Source organism: Oryzias latipes, chromosome 12 (genome assembly GCF_053564925.1).
Source record: "Oryzias latipes strain Hd-rR chromosome 12, Olatipes_Hd-rR_3.1".
NCBI classification, from domain to species: Eukaryota; Metazoa; Chordata; class Actinopteri; order Beloniformes; family Adrianichthyidae; genus Oryzias; species Oryzias latipes.
The window spans coordinates 30795238-30814868 of NC_136248.1; the positions used below are offsets into that span (position 1 = coordinate 30795238).

Below are 19631 nucleotides of genomic sequence, written 5' to 3' on the forward strand. Positions count from 1 at the left end.
AAGCTGTTTGCACAAAATGCTAGGTTGATTGCACAACATGCTAGGTTGATTGCACAAAATGCTAAGCTGTTTGCACAAAATGCTAGGTTGATTGCACAAAATGCTAAATTGATCGCACAAAATGCTAAGCTGTTTGCACAAAATGCTAGGTTGATTGCACAAAATGCTAGGTTGATTGCACAAAATGCTAGGTTGATTGCACAAAATGCTAAGCTGTTTGCCAAAATGCTGTTGTTTGCACAAATTGCTAAGTTGTTTGCACAAAATGCTAAGTTGTTTGCACAAAATGCTACGTTGTTTGCACAAAATGCTACGTTGTTTGCACAAAATGCTACGTTTTCGTTACTAAGTTATAATTTTTTTGTCAAACGTGGAGCTGGACTGTTTCCTTCTGGAAACCTTCATTTATCTCACCTGCTTTACACCATAAAATAGAACAGAATATGTCGTTTCCTGGATCATTTACTCCAACAGAATTTATGAAGCTGTTGTTAAAAGACATTCAGTTCCCAAACAATGTTGTCTTTTATGGTACATAAATCACCGCCTCCCACACGGCCGCCTCCACATCCGATTATTTAAAAGGTAAAAACATTAAGTGCTGTTCTGAGGATTCAGATCAGGTGTAAAAAAAAATAGGAGGAACTGGATCGGTTCTGGAAGGTGAGACGACAAACGAGTCTGACCGTCGGTCAGGAATCGGACCAAAATGATGCAGACTTGGCGTGGACGGCGTTTGTCACTGGGATCAGGTGTTGCAGCAGTGGCCAGCTCAGATGAGCAGATGGCATTTTCTGTGGGGTTCATCTCCTTTGCACCAGCCCTCCTCCATCACCCTCCCACCCCGTGCCGCAGGTGCCCCTGCCTCCAAGTCACACTCTCATAAAATACTCTGCATAAAAAGCTCCACGACATTTTCCTCTTTCCTTTCTGCTCTGACAAACTTAGTTGTGTCCCTTGAGCGGCACGCTAGATTAATGGAAAAGAAATCCAGTTGCTCAACCACATAAACGCTCTCCCAGTTGGATATTAGCTCAACACTGGCAGAGCTTAGTACTCACTAAGTGTGTTTTGCTCTTTTTTTGTGCCAGAGCCCATTAACAGATTGTGTTACAGTGATGAAACCCCCATGATTCTGGTTTCTAAAGCAGATTTTCCTCAAACTTGAATTCGGACCATGAGACCAGTTTCACGCCCACACAGGAGACAATCCCATTTAGATGGAGACTTCCAAGAGCTCTGTTGAAGAAACGCACAACAGGAAAGAACGACTTTTAACAGAAAAACAATAGGGAAGCTGCAACAACTCATTTATACTCTGATGCGTCACAGCTCCCTCTGGTGGTGGCAGGTGGAAAAAAGACTAGACTACTCAAATTCAGCGAAAGAACTAGTGCCAAAGGATACAGGTCGTAGTAAACACTTATGTAAGGGGAAGTAAGGGTGAAGTAGGGGAGAAGCAGGCGTTTCGGACTGATTACTGATCTGATCTTTCTCAGATCCTGCAAACTGTAGCAGGAGCCTTTTAGTGCTGTTCACATGATACGTGCACGCTCCTTGCTGCAGCCTGACTGTTACAAATGAGGAAATGAGAAAAGTTTGGTTTACATGGACATCCTACGGGCACTCACGATCACGTGCACACCCCATGCATGCAGCTTTTGGACACAGTCAATAGCGCCAGTACTCGCACATTTCTAACGACTAGAGAGTGGCGTAAGGACCCCGTACGACAGCATCACGATACACCATAGGGGAATGTAACTTCTTACAGATACTTTACAAAACACTTAGCACATGCATGACAATGGTACATTCCATTTTTCTGACGTCCCTCCTTGGACTAATGCAGCGGAAGTCATTCAGACGCAGCTCCAGCAGTAGATGGTGAAACTGATGCAACGTGTTGTCCTCGCTAAAGTTCAGATTTGTCAACTCTGGACACGCCACAACGCCCAGATCGTGCTGCGGCGCTACAACTGCACTCCTGCCAGAGCGATGCGTCTGTACGTTGACTTAACATTGAAGCTGGACGCCTCTGCTGCACCAATCGCATTTGGTGTAAATGCAGCTTAATGAGGGAACCTCTTAAGGAACCGACACACCGGCTGGGTGAAGCCGGGGACGTTCACGCAGCGGCGGGGAAGGGGATTCTTCTTCTCTTGTTTTTCTACTGTTTACTGGTGCTTGTCCGCTGCCTACAGTGGGACGAACCTTGATGTGAAATGTTGAAGCGCTGCAAATCTTTCTCCAGGTTTTCTCTTTCACAGCTCTGTTCTGATATATGAAAGACTTTCTAGTCACATAATTCCAGCCAGGCAGAAAAAGTGCAATTATTATTTTCTCCTCTGCGATCATGTTTACAACAGTTTGTACTTCTATGTTTTGAACAGGACGCCAACACACATCCCCACCAAATCAGAGTCTCTCATTGGTCAAAGTTCAGCGTTGGCATGATTACGTGTAAAGAAGTTCAAGTGGTTGAACTTCCAGCGCGCGATCATTGACTGCCCGATTTGTCTACTGGACGTAGAAACAGGCATGGCGACCTGTGAGCGTTCGGAACATTCAAGTTCATGTGCGTTTACGTCGACCTTTCATTGAAAGTGGCTGCTTGAACGCGAGCCGGCGCGGCCGGTGTGCGTAGGTACCTTCACACGAGATGTTGTTGTTTTGGTGCAGAGCTGCTGAAAGATGCTCATTGTGGTGTGCCGCCATCTAGTGTTTGGGAGTTTACGTGGAGCAAAACAAAAGTTGCTGAACTAAATGTTTGCCAATAAATCATTAATTAGATGTAGCTGAAATCAATACCAGAATTGTCAAATTAAATATCACGATACTTCACAGAATCCATTTGTTTTCCTACAGAGTATAATATTTGGTTATTGGTCAGCTGTGTGATGGTGTTCGTCTGGGGGCGGAGTCAGAAACACAGAGATGGGGGGGGGGGGGGTGTAGAACGGCAAAGGAAGGAAGAGACTCTTCACAGTGACAATGTTACGGCCTTCAGAGAGAAAATCCTCATCTGGATAATAAAATCCAGAAGAAACTACTTTTAGTTCCGTCCCTCCAAAAGCAAAAGAGGCTTTTCACACTTTGATAAATCCAAATGTAGACTTTTGAAATGTGAGCATCTCCAGGAAAAACTCTAAAATGAGAGAAGTGTTGATTTTTGGATCGATGGCCCTCGTTTTGTTCAGCTCAGCAGAGTGAAAACGCCACGCTCAGCGAGGGTCGCCTAACCGCCATTCTGTGCTGCATCACTGGAGACGACGCTTGGTGTTTTGGTATCAGGCTACAGGACGGGGTTGACGGGATTAACGGGGAGCGTGTTCGCGGACGGTGACGGCAGCCAAAGCGCACAGATGGTCACCAGTGACGGAGCGGTGACTGTCGGCGCCTTCTGCGATGCCTCACATTTCACGTTAGCGCTTTCTTGGTCTGTCATGGCAACGAGCTGATGCGGAGCACGAGGAGCACCTGTGCCGTGACACGGAGAGGCGGCGCGCTCGTCGCGTGACTGACGAGCCTGAAGCTCCAGGAATCCACACAAATGAGCCGCTGACTTCTGGAAGTGCTGCACCTTTGCCTCGCTGCGCGGCGTCTTACGAGAAACACAGTTAATCCCCGCGAGGATTAAACGTCCTTTAAAAGAGAGAGGAAAGTATTCCAGAGTCAGAACAGTTTTCCAGCTTTGCGGGGCGCCGCTGAGCCGGATGTGGGTTTAGGGCTAAGATTAGAGCGGGATTAGAGGGGGAATGTCAAAGAAGGAAGTGTTTGGGAGCGAAAACAGTCAATGAAGCTCCTGACGGGGACGCAGCAGGAATCCACAAACACAAGTCATTGAAACCCTCCTCACACTCCTGCCTCCTCCAGCCAGCAGCAGGGGGGGCTAAGGGGGCCCTGGGGGGGCAGAAGACGAAGAGTGAAGGCAGACAGCACCCCCACCCCCCACCCCCAGCCAAAGCCGTGCTGCGTTTTCTCCTGCATCCACAGCTGGAATGACCTCCTGCTTCACCGTCGCGCGTCCCGGTTGAAGGATCAATGAGGAACCGTCTGAAGGAGGAGGAGCTCCTTGCCCGCATGTCGGAGCAAAACTACAGATGCCCGGCCTTACGGGTGAACGCAGGCCCAGATTCAGCCACCCCGTGGGGTCCGGGTGGAATATCAGGGGAGATGGGAGTCTGAGTGGGGCTCAGAGTTCGGGGCGTCAAATCCTTCCGAGCCCCTAAAATGCTTAGAAAACCACGTGATCACTTTGGCAGTTCATCTATCCATACATTCATCTCCTTCTGCACCTACCAGGCTTGGGACAGGCACATGCAGGACACTAGTTTGTGCCTTCTTGAGGAATCATCCATCTTTTTATTTTTGTCTATTTCAAGGATTCAAAGGGTTTTTATTGCCGTTGTCAGTGAACAAAACAGTTTCACAGACTTGGAATTTGCTGCGGTGCCAATGTGCCACATACAACACATGGTAATAAAAATGAGCAACTTATTGTTTGAATAACCTGTTCCTCTGCGTGTCAGTCTTTTTTTCCTATTTTTGTTGCTTTTTAGACCTTCTTTTACCTTAACAACACTTATCACATGTATGACGATGGTATGTTCTGTTACGATGGTCCACAAGGGAACTGAAAGACACACCTGAGATGCAGCCGCTCCTCTCTACAGCCCTCCACGGACCCAGCAACCCAAAAACCCACCGGAACCTCCTACACGGGTGCATGGGACTTCAAAACGTAAAATAATTATTTCACACCTCCGCTGATTTCATCCAGTCTCTTTCAGCTGCCATCAAAATTTAACCATTTAAGCACCATAAGCCAATCATTGACCAGCAGCAACCACTGGTGTTCAAGAGGAAAAATACACAAGAATGTCTTCAGTTTGGTCATCTTTTCCTCATCGATTCCATAGCCAGGACTCCCTTGAAAAAGAGATTCTTAATCTCAATGGGACAAGTCCTGGGTAAATAAAGGTTAAATAAAAAATAAAACCATCTTTACTTCTGCAACACACTGCAGAAACAACCAAAATATTTTTCACTTTTTACCTGAACAGCCACCTGAAAATTCATTTTCAGTATTTTTCTCATCTAAGGACATTTGCTCTCACTCTGTTTTTAAAAGTTGAAACTCTGACACGGATGCGGCGTCACCATGCCAACGAAACATGATCCATCCAACAGCATTTAGATCCAGCTCTCTGATGGGAAGCTCTACCTCTACCTGCAGCTGCGACTGCAGAACCGAATGATGCTGCCTGTGGGAGGGGCCGAGTCACCACTGCACTGCGTTGGTGAGGAATTCAGCAACAAGTCCGTCAAAAAGTTCTACCTCCAGTCACCGTCGGAGGTTCTTCAATTAACCTTAACGATGTTTGTATGCAAACCTTAATGACTTGAACCCCCCCCGCCCAACCAACCCCACCCCCACCCAACCATGGATGGAATGGACCAAAGTCTCAAGCTTGAACTTCAGATGAACACAACCGGGTTTGGGTTTGTTTCTATTATTGTTTTCAACGTATATGGATTTATGCGCACGCCTTATGTCACTGCAGGCGGACGCCGCAGCTGGGATAAAGGAAGGCGCGGCCCGGCAGAGGGTCGCTGTGATTTTGTGGCGCCCCGGGTTCTGTCTCAGGTACGCGGCTTTGAGCCCATGAATAAAAGAAGAGCCGGATTGTTTCTCTGCGCCGGCGGCATCAATGCTGGATGAAGGCAGAGCCGAGGGGGGTCAGGGAGGCGAGCCGGAATGCTTTTAGCGTGAACCTCGCGGTGGCCGTGACCCAAATGTCAACATGGGGAACACTCACTGATAAATAATGCAGCGCAGAAACATTTCTGAACTCTGAAGGACACAAACGGGTTGTTGCAAAAGCTGTGAGTGACATTTCCAACAGCACGGCTGAGATTTCTTTCTCCTGGTAATTATATTTTTCCTCTTTTTAAATATTTTTCTGGCTTCCCAGCAGACCGGCCGCATAAAAAAAATACCAGACTTCGTGTCAGAGTCATTATTTCAAAGAGGAGAAGTAAAACCCAACTCTGATTGATGGGATCTGACCTTTGGGCTGATCGATGACCGGCGCCGGGCTCCAGGAGCCGCCAGGAGCTGCAATTATGAGTAAATGATCAAAGGCCGGCGTTGGCCGTCAGAAATCGGATTAAAGTTTAGGGAAAGTGAGCGAAGAAATGAGCCGGTAAAAACAGCAGCAGCCTGACAAAAGAGCAAACCAAGACGTCCTCCCAGTCCCCTGAATGGATGGACAGCAGAACATTCAGGACGTTCAGCCAGAAAAACCTGATCTGACGGAAAACATCTTAACTTTCTGAAGAAACACGGTGTGTTCTTTCTGCTCAGTCAGCGGCTCCACGGTGGTGTGATGTCACTTCCTGTAAAAGTCGAGTTCAAATCATAAAATCTTTAGAGACATTTTTGGATTTCAGGTCATCCTAAACGTTTACGATTGTCTTAATTCTAGTTTAACGTTTCAAACTTTCCCAGTCGATCATTTCAGAAACTGTTATAATAATGGGGGGGGGGGGGGGGGGGGGGGGGGGCATTTTTAATCTCTGAACAAAGAAAATGTTTTACTTAAGTCAGAAGACTTAACCATCAGTCACACGCCCCTGAACCCGAACGCGTTCTGCGGGTTTCTGGGCAGTCTGGGTCCGTGGGGGGGGGTCGTAGAGAGGAGCAGCATCCTAAGGGGGGTGCAGGCGTGTTTGGTAGTTACCCAGAGGCTCGTACGGCCACCTCAGGGTGCGTCATGAAAATGGAACGTACCATTTACGTAAGTCTATTGGTAAGGGTAATGGAAGTTCCCCGCACTTATGACGTACGATGTCCTTACGCCATGATCTATTCGTTAGTACGGTGTGAGTACTGAGCACGCATGAATCCCACACACACACAGGGTGTGCATGTGGGATGTAACAGTCACATATCACACGAACAGCACTGACGGCCTCCTTACGCAGGAAAGAGGGGAGCTTGTTCAAATCTGTGCAACACGTGTTCACTACGACCTGTCGCCTGCAGCAAGTCCGTAGAAGAAACCTGCATGAACGTTTTCTCTGCACGGGTTCTGAGCGGTCGACCACCTTTATATATCTAGTACAGGTTTGACCATTTACCCCCCCACGAGGGCCGCTGGCCGTACATTTCAGTCTTTCATGATACATTCGTGATTTACGTCAGTCGTAAGCGTTTCTTGCGCCCGTCATTCGTCGATGTGCTCAGATGTCCGTCGCAGGTTTCAGCCGACGAGTTCTTTCCGTGAATTCATTTTTGAGTTGTTCAAAATGTTTTGGTTGGTTCAGAATTACGGAGTTTATGCATATTCTACGTAGTTTATATGCGATAGTTACGTAAATCTTCCGTAGTTGTGCCTGATTTTTGGGAAATGCATATACTGCATAAATTTGTGGTTCTCCACGGCCGTTCCACGTTTATCTAACGGACTTTTCACGCATGAACCACTCATGTTTGACTTTTATATGGCGTCTACGGCGCACAGATCACGTGATGTTGCACGAATAGTGCTACACGTTCGGACTGCCGGATTCATACGTGTTTCGCTAGTTTTAGTAGGTATCTTGCGCCACTCATTCGTCCTTTTCTGTGTCATCCGTGGGATTTTCAGTCAATTTTAGGCCAGGTTTGGTTTATACGTTGATTTACATGTATTTTGCCTGGTTTATTAGTTCTTCTTCCGGGGTTTTTGTTCATTTATGACACATCTGTGAAAATTTCACACAAAGACCACAACCTTTCTCACTTTTTTCCACGTCTATTCACGTATGACCAATTTTCATCCGTGGAAAATGTACGTAGCGGCTGTGTGACACGGCCTTAAACGACGACATCAGAGTCAGGACACTATTTACTGGTTTCATGTCTTTCAGTGTTGAGTAATTATGACTTTATTATGTAATAAATTAACAATTAAAACAAATGTTTTCTCCATTTGGCTTCATTTTACTCAAAACTGCTTCACTTCATGTTGTTTTGTTTAATGAACTATTTCATTTGGTTGGAAATGAATTAAATGAAGTAAAAACACCTGATATTTACTTTTTAAAGACTTTAAGAGATAAAAAATGTCTCTGTTTAAACATATTGAACTATTCGGCTAGAATGTATTTTCTGTTGGACGCTTTCACTTTTCCTGAGTTCAGGAGTGATGTTCCTTTGATGATGTTGGACGTTCGTGTTCAGAAACATCCGTGTCAGGACGTTTTTCCAGGACGTTCCACGGTGACAGTGAAGAATGAGGAGCTTCGCATGAGTGCTCCTTGTTCTTTGGACTCCAGCTCCATCCGTCAGCTCCTCCCGCTCAGATTCATTTCCTCTGACATTTGGCTTCGTGTCGTTTTCAGCCTTTTATCTGCGTCGGCTTTTCTGTTTGTCTCATTTCTGCTGCAGAAACATGGAGAGGCTAGATGACCTCGATTCTCCGTAAACGTATTTTCTAAAGACGGGTTAAAGTCTTAAAATCCCTGCAGTGTCGCAGTGAAGCAGAGAGGTGAAGCTCTGATGCGGGAAAACGCCGTTTCACTGCTTTTGATAAAAAGGTAGAAAATGACTAAACTAAAAGCTAAAAGGTTGTTCAGAAATGTTGGGAACAACCAGTCGGTTCTACAGAAAAAAACGGACTCTGGACCCCCCCAAAACCCAGGGTGACCAGAACGAGGTGTTTTCTTCTTTGTGTTCTTCTATTTTTTATCTCAGGTAACAGCGCCCCCACCTCACCAGCTGCTGCATCTGCGGACGCTTTTAGTCTCCGGCTGCGTCCACACAGAGCGTGACTCGCGCGTCAGCGGCGTCCAGATTCAACGTTAAGTCAAAGACGCGATCTGAGCTCCCAAAATCTGGCAATCAAATGTTGTGAATGTTGGTCGTGGGGGCCAGCAGGCTTCACCTACTTTTAATTGAGGCATCTGATTGGTCAGTTTATAACTTGAATAACTTCAACTACAGAAAAAAATGAGGATTATCAAGAAGATGTTAAAAAAAGGTATCAGATCAATAGAACGACTGAATAACAGCTGTTTTCATGTCTTCATGTCGTGTTATTAAAACGGCAGTTCATCAGCAGCTCAGCTTCATTGCTCCTTTTCTGGATTCACCTTAACGTCTCTGTGATCGGCTGATGCTGTTGGATCGGGTGGAGCAGCGTGTGGATCAGCGGGCGGAGCATCAGCTGCGGGTGGAGCAGCAGCTGCGGGTGGAGCAGCAGCAGCAGGCGGAGCAGCAGCTGCGGGTGGAGCATCAGCTGCGGGTGGAGCAGCAGCAGCAGGCGGAGCAGCAGCTGCGGGTGGAGCATCAGCTGCGGGTGGAGCAGCAGCTGCGGGTGGAGCAGCAGCAGCAGGCGGAGCAGCAACAGGCGGAGCAGCAGCTGCGGGTGGAGCAGCAGCAGCAGGCGGAGCAGCAGCTGCGGGTGGAGCAGCAGAAACGGGCGGAGCAGCAGCAGCAGGCGGAGCAGCAGCAGCAGGCGGAGCAGCAGCTGCGGGTGGAGCAGCAGCAGCAGGCGGAGCAGCAGCTGCGGGTGGAGCAGCAGCAGCAGGCGGAGCAGCAGCTGCGGGTGGAGCAGCAGAAACGGGCGGAGCAGCAGCAGCAGGTGGAGCAGCAGCAGCAGGCGGAGCAGCAGCAGCAGGTGGAGCAGCAGCAGCAGGCGGAGCAGCAGCTGCGGGTGGAGCAGCAGCAGCAGGCGGAGCAGCAGCTGCGGGTGGAGCAACAGAAACGGGCGGAGCAGCAGCAGGTGGAGCAGCAGCAGCAGGCGGAGCAGCAGCTGCGGGTGGAGCAGCAGAAACGGGCGGAGCAGCAGCTGCGGGTGGAGCAGCAGCAGCAGGTGGAGCAGCAATCTGCAGTCTTCCCTGGTTTTTCATCTTCCTCAGGAACTTGTGTGGAGCTCCATGGTAAACATCAGGCAGCTCCTCAGTGACTTTCTGTGTTTCAGCAGCACCCCCCCCCCCCCCCCCCCATCTTCCACTTCAGAGACTGTCAGCCGTCATCCTGCAGGAAGCTGCACCCCCCTCCCCCGCCCACCACCCCCAGTGTTTAAATTCCTCCCTGCATCAAAACTGTTGGACCGTAAATTTCCCGAAGCTCCGCTCTGGAGCGAGTGCTCTCCGGCCCCCGCCCAGCAGGAATCAGTCGATCAATCAACCCTGCCCAGGGCTGATGCTTTGAACGGCAGGACCCGGGGGAGGGGGGGATCAAACTGAGAGAAACGCATCCCTGTCCCACGATGCCCTGGGAGCTTCAGAGGCGCGGCTTTGAGCCAAACAGGAGCTGAGACATTAACCTTTGGAGGCTAACGTGACACTCGGCGCCGCCTGACTGTGACGAGTGTCAGCCCGAGTTTGTGACCCAAAATACAAGCAGCACTTTAATCCCCGACAAGCGTCTCAAAGCTGGTTTGGATCACAGCGCCTCATTTGAAATGAAGCTAAATGAAGAACATCCTGCAGAACCGGGCCTTAAATATAGATCCGCTCTTCCTCGCCTTCATCCCGCTCTTCCTCACCGCCGCTTTGCTCCTCATAAACCTCAGAGGATGAGAACAAACTCAATCCTGACGTCTGGGTGGAGGACTGCTGCGTGCGGAGCCGAGAGCTTACAGGAATACTCTGACATTTGGGCTTATTTTCTTCGGCTTTCTTTCAGGAGGAGATGAGGATCCTGTGTGTCGATTAAATATGAAGCCGTTGTGGGATTATTAGTTTTCACTCCGTCACTGCAGATTCTGTCATCGCTCTGTTTGGAGAAACATGGAGTTTCTGTGGGCACGAATCCCAAGTCAAGCAGCATTCTGTGCTTGAGTTTGAATCTACAGACGTCATCAGCGTTACAGGAACGACTGCTGACCCACACGGTGACTTCAGTCCTCAAAGGCCAGAAAGGACGTTTCTGTGCAGCTGCAAAGTTCTTTGGTTCCACCGCACGCAAATCGCAAATCCTACTTCATCGTGGAAATCCCAGTGACATCATTCATGTTTGTATTTCTTTCATTAAAAAAATAAAATAAAAAACAGTCCAGTCCGGTCCGGTAGTTTGAGCATTTCCAGTATAAAATGGACCCGTTGTGCCGGACCGAACCGTACCATTTTTGGGCCCTCATTGGTTGCAGAAAAATGGAATGGACCGGTTGGGGAGGAGCTACTGTCGTCAAAGCACCAAACCAGCACCAACGTTTCCAAACATTCCAGCTCCATTCCGTCCATGGAAACAGCTGATTACACTGTGATGCAGGTCAAACTTCCCACCAGCGGGCTTTCTCCGGTCTGGGTAGCACTTTTGAACAAATACAGGCTGGAATTCAATTCAATTCAATTTTATTCGTATAGCCCAAATTCACAACAGCCGTCGTCTTGATGGGCTTCGTACCGGTAATTGTAAAGTCGAATAATTCTAAAACAATACAAATCAAAGCTTTGCTAACACTGAGATAGACCTGGCACTCTTTCAGCAGAAAAACTCGGATCAAAACATTTAGCTTTGTGAAGTAGTTTAAAGAAACAAAACCTCAACAACCAGATTTCTATTTCTGATTAATAAAGTGCATCCACTGCTGCCTAGTATTACTATCATTTATAAACAAGCAACAATCCTGCAGTCCATCCATCCATCTTCTAATCCCTTTGGAGTCAGGGGGTTGCTGGAGCCTAACCCAGCAACTGTTGGGTGAAAGCAAGGTTCACCCTGGATGGATCACTTGTGTAATTGCAGGGCCACACAAAAAACATACATCCGTCCACACTTGGGACAATTTAGAACCACCAACTGAGCTGCAATGGACATTTTTGGACCACACAGGTCCATACGGAACCCAGCAGGGATTTGTGCCAACCACTACACCACTGTGACCCTGAAGTCCTACACTGAAGAGAAAAAAACTAACAGCTTTTTTGAGCATCCACATGAAGCCAAGAAAGAAAGGTCTCCTTTATATCTTTATTAAAGTCAAAACTTTTTTAGGAAAAAAACAAAAAAAATTAAAGCCGCAAGCGGCGTTGTATGGCGCACCACCTCAGCGCCATCGCTGCCCACCTCTACACAGCACCACTGCCCTCAGCGAGCTCCTTTGACAAAGTCTAGTCAAAGCTGCGTATTCTAATTAATCACATTTTTGCTAGTTTTGCTAAAAGTGCTAGCATTGCGATCAGCATCATCAACTCACTCAGAAAAACACATTACTTAAGATGCTAATTATTTTAACTATTGTAGATATGCTAATGTGGCTAAAAGTGCTAGCATTGCGATCAGAATCATCAACTGACTCAGAAAAACACATTGCTTAAGACGCTAAATATTCTAACTATGCTAGTTATGCTAATGTGGCTAAAACTGCTAGCTTAGCGACGAGCATCATCAACTCACACAGAAAAACACATTGCTCCATTGGTAAGAGCTACATGTCAAAACTTGATATAAAAAACACTTTTTTCAATATGGCTGCTGTTCTGTTGATTTTTTTCTCCTAAGCAACCATTTTATATTTTCGTTGCCTCGGGATGACGAACAGATTGACGTCAGTTTCAGATGAATCGGATAAAGTAAACTTTTGGTTGTCCTTAGCAACAGAGATTTGATTATAACCACGCCCACATTCATTATATGTCCGTATCCAGTGTTGTTCATTATGTTCACGCTCAGCCAGGGATGCATGCATTGGATTTTCACAGTATTCCATTGAAAGACATGGGAGTTATAACAGTGCACCACTTTTGCTAGCTTGCTACAGACACGATAAAAATTCCAATTACAATAAAAAATGTGCGAGCTAGCCGTTCAAAATCTACAACTTCTAATTCCAATATTTTGTCCACAGCACCTTGGATGCCTGAGAAGTAACGGGACGATCGCTAAAAATCCCTAGGACGAGTTTTCTTTTGTATCTGCTGCTAAAGGGGCTTTTTTTTTTTAAAAGCAAGATGGCGGTCTTTTCCCAATGTCAAAGGTCAACGACACTTCTGTGGTGTTTGTAGACTGGAGCTGGCAGCAAGTGTGTGCAATTTCGTGAGAATCAGTCAAACAAAAGTGCAGTTTTCCCATGTTGTGGAAAATCAGAAAAAAAAAACAATTCTCAGAGTTCGCCACAAAATGGCCGCCAGGCCGTAGGTCGTGTGGCCGTCCCATAATGATTTCAAAACTTCTGAAAATGAGGCCTGCTTTTGGCCCCGCCCTCCTTAGACGTGATGAATAAGACTCATGGGAACAGGTTTGGTTTGAACCCAGTGCAGGAATTCCAGAAAGTCAGATTTGAAGAGGCTGGTCCTCAGCAACATATTCCACTCATTTGCTGATTTGATGTGTTGCCATGGCAACATTTTGCATTGGGGTCATGTTTTAAGTCTGCGAGAAATCTGATTTGTGTCCGTTACATTTCAGGCAGAAATATTGTACGTTTTGTTGCCGTTAAATGCAAATCTTTCCAGCCGGAGCCGCTGCTCTTCTTCCTGATGGAGAACAAAGGCGATAAAGGAAATTAAACGTGAAAAACTCCCATCATCCATCCGCCAAAACACAAACATCGAGAGTTCATGTCATCGTGCACATCTTCCTCATTAACCAGAGATGACAAAACTGTCCTTTCAAACACTCGACTGATCCGAGGGGGGCGGGGGCGGTTAATGTGGGGATTTCTCCCCCGTGCATTTACACGCTTTGATAAATGAGCTTCTGCCCACAAACATCCGTGGATTACGGCGGCCATACACAAAGTTAAGCTGCAGTTAATTGCTTCTATTGTGGAAAAGTGTCAGCAGAATCGCTGCGACCCCCAACGCGCCAGAAGGCGGAGAACGCCGACGGCAGCATCGCACAGGAAGCGGCGGCGTCACGGGAACCTGCAGAAGGACGACGGTTCCTCGGGTCCACACCCAGACGCAGATCCGTCCCCCGGACTCTGAATAATTCACTCAGATGTTTCCGTCTGTTCCAGAGACCAGATGTGAGAAGGGAGGCGGAGGAAGACGAGGGTGAAGCTCGCACTCGTCCTAATGAGTGCAGGGACTAATTGGAGAGGCAGCTGGTGCAACATCTTCAGCTGCAGCAAACACAAACAAACAAACAAACAAACAAACACGTCTGACAGCAGATCTGCTGAACCTGCAGCCACGAGGAGGAGGAGGAGGCTCTTCCTCTGATCCGCTTTTTGGTTATGCAAGAAATTCAGGAGCTCCTCCATCAAACAAACATAAGTCAGGACAACCTGCAGGTCCAGGTCCTAACGTGACGGATGGGTCCAGGTTCTGAGGCCCAGCTCACAGCGTGTTCGTCTGAGAGATGCTGGTTCCAGTCCGTGACGGCCCAAAGAGCTCAGAAGCATCAGACCAGGAGGACTTCAAAACCAGGAGAATCCTCCTGGGTTCGGGAGGTGGAGAGGAACCGCCTGCAGCGCCATTATCATGCACGGGCCGAGGGCAACCATGCTTTGCCCAAGGGCACCATGACCCCGCCAAGCAACCGACGGCTGCTCAGCCCTTTGAGCTTCAGCCGCCACAGATCAGCTGCTCACCTCAGCCCATCCCTCCTGCGTTCTGCACGGCGAGCGTGTCATTAAATGTCACCTTCCGTCCCACCAGAAGCTCTTATCTTCTACCTGCCCCCCCCCCCATCATGACCTGCATTAATATCAGAGGAGCTTTTCCGGCGAGCAAACACACGGGCGGATATTAACACTGCAGATGTTTGCAGAGGCGCCGCTGGTAGATTCTCACAGTGAAGCCCCGCCCCTCCCTAGGACAGACACACACCAAAAACTCTGCTGGTTCTGATCCAAACTCGCCTCAGACCCCACAGATACGACGGATTCAAGCCAGAAACGGATATTCGTGTTTAAGCTGACATAACCACACGTTCATGCGAGATTATCCGGGGAGGGGCAGCAATGACAGCCAGCACAGGAGACCCCCGACCAGAACCAGAACCAGAACGAGGATCCGGGTTTTATATCATTTATTCTAAAAACCTTCCTCTGTGTTCTTTGTTTAGAGCCATCATCATCTGGACGTCGGCTGATCCAACAGAAACCAAGAGCTTCTGCTCCCTGAAGGAGGTGACTGCGAACGCCGCCGCCATCTTTGTAGTTTTTAACCAAAGTCTCCTCGCGTCTGAATTCATTCATTGATCAAAACGCCACTGTTGGATGCTCTCTGTGGGTCACTGACATAAAACTTTATTTAAACTATCAACAAAAGCAGAGGAAGTGACGTTGAGTCCAAATCAGAGCGACGGATTCTGATTCCTGAGCGTCTGATTGGCTAAAACTGAATCCAGTTTGTACAAATCGGTTTCCTCTTCAGCTGTGTGGAGCGGCTCTCCATGGAGGACAGGAGCGTTCCTTTCTCCTTTCTCCTTCTAAACAGATGATGGTTTCTGCTCCTCTTTTCTCCTTACTCCTCTTTCCTTGGAACAATACTTTACAAAGTTTGGAGGCGAGGGATCTCGTTGTGTAACAAGAGTCGGATTATTCGAGCAGAAAAAACAATCTCCTCTAGCCCCCCCCCCCCTTCACTTCCATCTTGTCCCCCTCAGAAGAAACAGGGGAGGGGGGGGGGGAGAAGGGAGGAGAGGAGAAGACGAGGTGATGGAGGAGGAGCTCAAAGACAGATGAGCTTCTGAGAGGAGAACACCGGATCTATCTCTGTTAGATTAAGTGGTGGACACGCCTTATTGATGTTTGCACAAAACATCAATAAGGGGTCGGGGGGGGGGGGGGGTCAATGGGATCTGCCCCCCCCCCCCCCCCCCCCCCCCCCCCCCCCGCTGGATCTCCTGTTTCGTCTGTTAAGATGTCTCCTGCAGTTCGATTCCCAGGCCGAAAGGAGCTGCAGCTTCATGAAACCGCGACACGGGGGCAGCTGACGTGACCCCCCCCCCCCCCCCCCCCCCGCCCCCCCCTCGGTGCAGGAGCTCATTAGACGCAGGCAGAGGTCCTGGGATGATGCCAGCAATGCAGAGCGGGACATGTGTGCGCACGTGTGTGCACGGCCGGGAACACAGAGGGGGGGTTGATGGATCACCTGAGCCGCTCCGTCTGCGTCAGGATTCCTGAAGGAAACGTCCAACAGTTTTTCTACGGATCGTCATCGTTAAATCTGTTTCTCACTGACGGACACACAGAAGGGTTTCCGGTGCGATTCCTGTCCTGAGCAAACAAATGGCGACAGTGGAGAAGAAAACTGAACTAAACCTAAAACATTCACACCTGTCCAGCTGCTCGTTAACGCACATATCTAATCAGCCAATCCCACGGCAGCACCTCAGTACACGTATGTAGACACGGTCCAGACCACCTGCTGCAGCTCAAACCAGCATCAGAATAGCAAGGAAGGTGATTGAAGTGACTCTGAAGGTGGTTGTTGGTTCCAGACGGGCTGGTCTGAGGAATTCAGAAACGGCTGATCTGCTGGGATTTTCACCCACAACCATCTCTAGGGTTTACAGAGAATAGTCCTAAAAACAGAAAATATTCAGTCAGTGGCAGATCTGATAGTGGAAATGCCTTGTTGATGGCAGACGTCAGAGGAGAACAGCCAGCCTGGTTCCAGCTGATAGAAAGACAACAGGAACTCATTGGTTCCCATGAGGTCTGCAGAAGAGCATCTCTGAAAGAACAACACGTCCAACCTGGAGGCAGACGGACTACAGCAGCAGAAGACCACACCGGGTACCACTGCTGTCAGCTAAGAAAAGGAAACTGAGGCTACAACTCACACAGACTCACCAAAACTGGACCACAGAAGGTGAAAAAACGTCTCCATTTCTGCTGCCACGTTCAGATGGAAGGGTCAGTAACAACATGGAAGCATGGATCCATCCTGCCTTCTATCAACAGTTCAGGCTGGTGGTGGTGGTGTCATGGTGTGGGGGATACGTGTTGCTGTCCATGTCCATCCCTTTCTGACCACAGTGGACCATCTTCTGATGGCTACTTGCAGCAGGATAAGGCTCCATGCCATCAAGCTGGAATCATCTCAGACTGGTTTGTGGAACACGACGATGAGTTCTCTGGACTCAAACGGCCTCCACAGTCACCAGAACCCAATAGAGAACCTTTGGGATGTGGTGGAACGGGAGACCAGCATCATGGATGTGCAGCAGCTGACTGATGCTGTCATGTCAGCATGGACCAAAGTCTTGGTCTTTGTTGAATCGATGCCACCAAGGATTAAAGCAGTTCTAAAGGCCAAAGGGGGTCCGACCCAGTACAAGCAAGGTGGACCCGATAAAGTGTATAAACACTTGTTGGGTCCAGATGACCCCACAAGACAGTGTAAATATAATCATTTTTCTATGTATATTTATTAATCTGATTTTTTTAACATTCTCTGAACTAATAAATGTTCTTAAGTTCTGGTATTTTTGTAAAAACACCAGGAGGAGAAAATGATCCGGCTTTGAACCTAAATATAAACATTCCTTCTGGTCGTTGTCTGTCGTGTTGTCTGCTGTTTTCCCTGTGGGAGGGGGGAAACTAAAAAGACTAAAAACAATCTGAACAGGACTGTAAACGGGAGGAGCACCCCCACCCCCATCCGATACACGCACAGTTTCCAATTCTGACCATAAAAAAAACAACCTCCTCTTCATCTCCCCACCGCTTAAAAAGTGTGAGAATCTTAGAACTGTGTCCAAATGTAATGAATCTACCAGCGAATGTGTGAATTCAACACACAAAACCCCGATTATGTCATCGACAGCAGCGATGACGGCCAACGCTAAAAGACAAAGAGTCCGCCCGGAAATCCAGACTCCAGCTTCAAAAACAAGGAAATTCTCTGGCAGAAGTGCAGAGTGAAGCTGGAGCTGCTTTCTACCAGAAAACCAGCGATTCTATGGCAAGCAAAAAGGCTCAAAATACTCAAAAACAACAAGACTGCCGGTTGAAATGCGGAAGCTCGGGTTCATTTGTCTTCTCAAAGACGGGAAGAGATTTTATAAAACAAATAAACTGAAATCTTTCCCTCAAGTACATTTTTAGAAGTCTTCACAGTTAAGTAAACTCCTCCCTGAGAACTCCAGAGGAGTAGTTATGAAGACATTGGATGTTTGTTTGCTGTCTTTGTTTTTTGCTTTCTTTGTGACCTTTAGTTTCATCAGCCTCCATGCTTGTGGGAGTTTTGGTACATTTTTTAAAAAGGAGCTGCAGCTTTAAATCTTTCATTTTACTCAGATAGAATCCAAGAAACAGCGTTTTTTATTCATACCAACACGATAATCATAAAAATGTCTTGTTTTTGCTTTTTTAATGTCCTACTACTATCATTGTAAAAAAAATTCTACGGGTTACAAGTCAGTTTGGGTGTACACTGACGTGTAATGTGTAGCGTGTTTTTTACGTGTAAAAATTTTACGTGGAATTGTTTATTAATAACTAAGTTATTGCATTTTTCAGCTGTTGATTCTTTTCTGAACTTCAAGTTGTGGAGTTTTTTTTATTCCAAATTAAACTTTTTTATGTTTTCAATTGTAAAAATAAAGCTATTGGTTCTTTGAAATAAAAATCCATTCCAACTCCTCCGATTTTATTTTTCAAATTTGTATTTTAAAACTATTCTACTTATTTTTAAGGTCTTAATTTCATTTTATAAAAACGTTGTCTTTTTCCTTGTAGTCCCAGCAACTATTTGTAGCACTGAATTATTTCTTTGTTTAAACACTTTTTCAATCTTCAGCTCTTCAGGTTTCATTTTTCAACGCATTGTCTTCATTTTAAGCAGTTTATATTCAAACCAAACGACAGAACTTCAAAAAGAACAAAGGGCTAAAGGATTTTTGCATCCATGTTTGCCTTCAATTCCCAGAATTCATTGAAGCATTTGTTATTTGTTTTTCAACCTACAGCTGTTATAATAAAGAATATTCAAAGGAAACTGAATTGTTGTAGCTAATATTAGTAAATAAACAAACATGGGTTTAGAAATCAACACATCAATGGTGACTCCATCAGTCTGGCTAATTAAGCAATTAATCATCAGTTCATTAATTAGGAAAACCACCGGTTTGTGACGTCACAGACATTGTCTCATCACAAAATTGTGTCAAATTAAAATGCGTTCACAGAAAATGGTTGTCTGTGAAGTGGAATCCTGTTTTCCCAGTTTCCCTGTAACATTCCAGCATGTTTTCCTGACAGGAACCTGAACGCATCATCAAGGTCGTTTCCGCGGGAGTCTCCGCTGCTCCTGCGCTGCTCCTCCGTCTCCAACTTCGCTCTCGTGACTTTAGGCTCCTCTCAGAGGAGCTCACACCGGCGGGACCTCCCCCGGATGCCCGCCCGCCGCTGCGGCGCGCGCCTCTGAGAGGCAGAAGATGCCGCTCGCTCCTCCGAAAGAGGAGACGGAGGAGGAGGTGATGGAAACGAGCTCTTACCTCCTGCGGAGACGCTCCAGAGCAGCGCGAGCCACAGCAGCGCGGGGAGGAGGGCGCTTCGGGGCCGGGGCGGCATGGCGACGGAGAGCCGCGTCCACGGGGAGGGGTGGAGGCACGACCAAAGTCACAGAAGAGGAGCCCCCGGTCTGCGCGCGCGCTCCTTCTGCAAGGTGTAAGGAGCTCCGCGTGTCACAGCAGCATCCTCCGATCTGTCCTCCTTTCCTCCTCCGCGCGCTCT

General features: G+C 47.6%; 2 protein-coding genes across 7 annotated transcripts in view; one reads left to right on the forward strand and one right to left on the reverse strand.

The window, feature by feature from the left end:
• Window positions 1-19631, reverse strand: part of sez6l (seizure related 6 homolog (mouse)-like) — a 52755-nt gene extending 33124 nt beyond the window's left edge. For all 6 annotated transcript variants that reach the window (XM_023961138.2, XM_078956087.1, XM_023961136.2 and 3 more), the window contains exon 1: window positions 19394-19631. In XM_023961138.2, coding sequence (XP_023816906.1) covers window positions 19394-19469 — 76 coding nt within the window. In that variant the 5' untranslated portion in view covers window positions 19470-19631. The remainder of the gene's footprint in view (window positions 1-19393) is intronic.
• LOC144996746 (uncharacterized) lies at window positions 9064-9956 on the forward strand. Its single transcript, XM_078956437.1, has one exon. The coding sequence runs from the start codon at window positions 9165-9167 to the stop codon at window positions 9954-9956; it is 792 nt and encodes a 263-aa protein (XP_078812563.1). The 5' UTR covers window positions 9064-9164.

Coding starts and splice junctions, on each gene's coding strand:
- LOC144996746 (XM_078956437.1), top strand. CDS start 9,165: ATGCTGTTGGATCGGGTGGAGCAGCGTGTGGATCAGCGGGCGGAGCAT.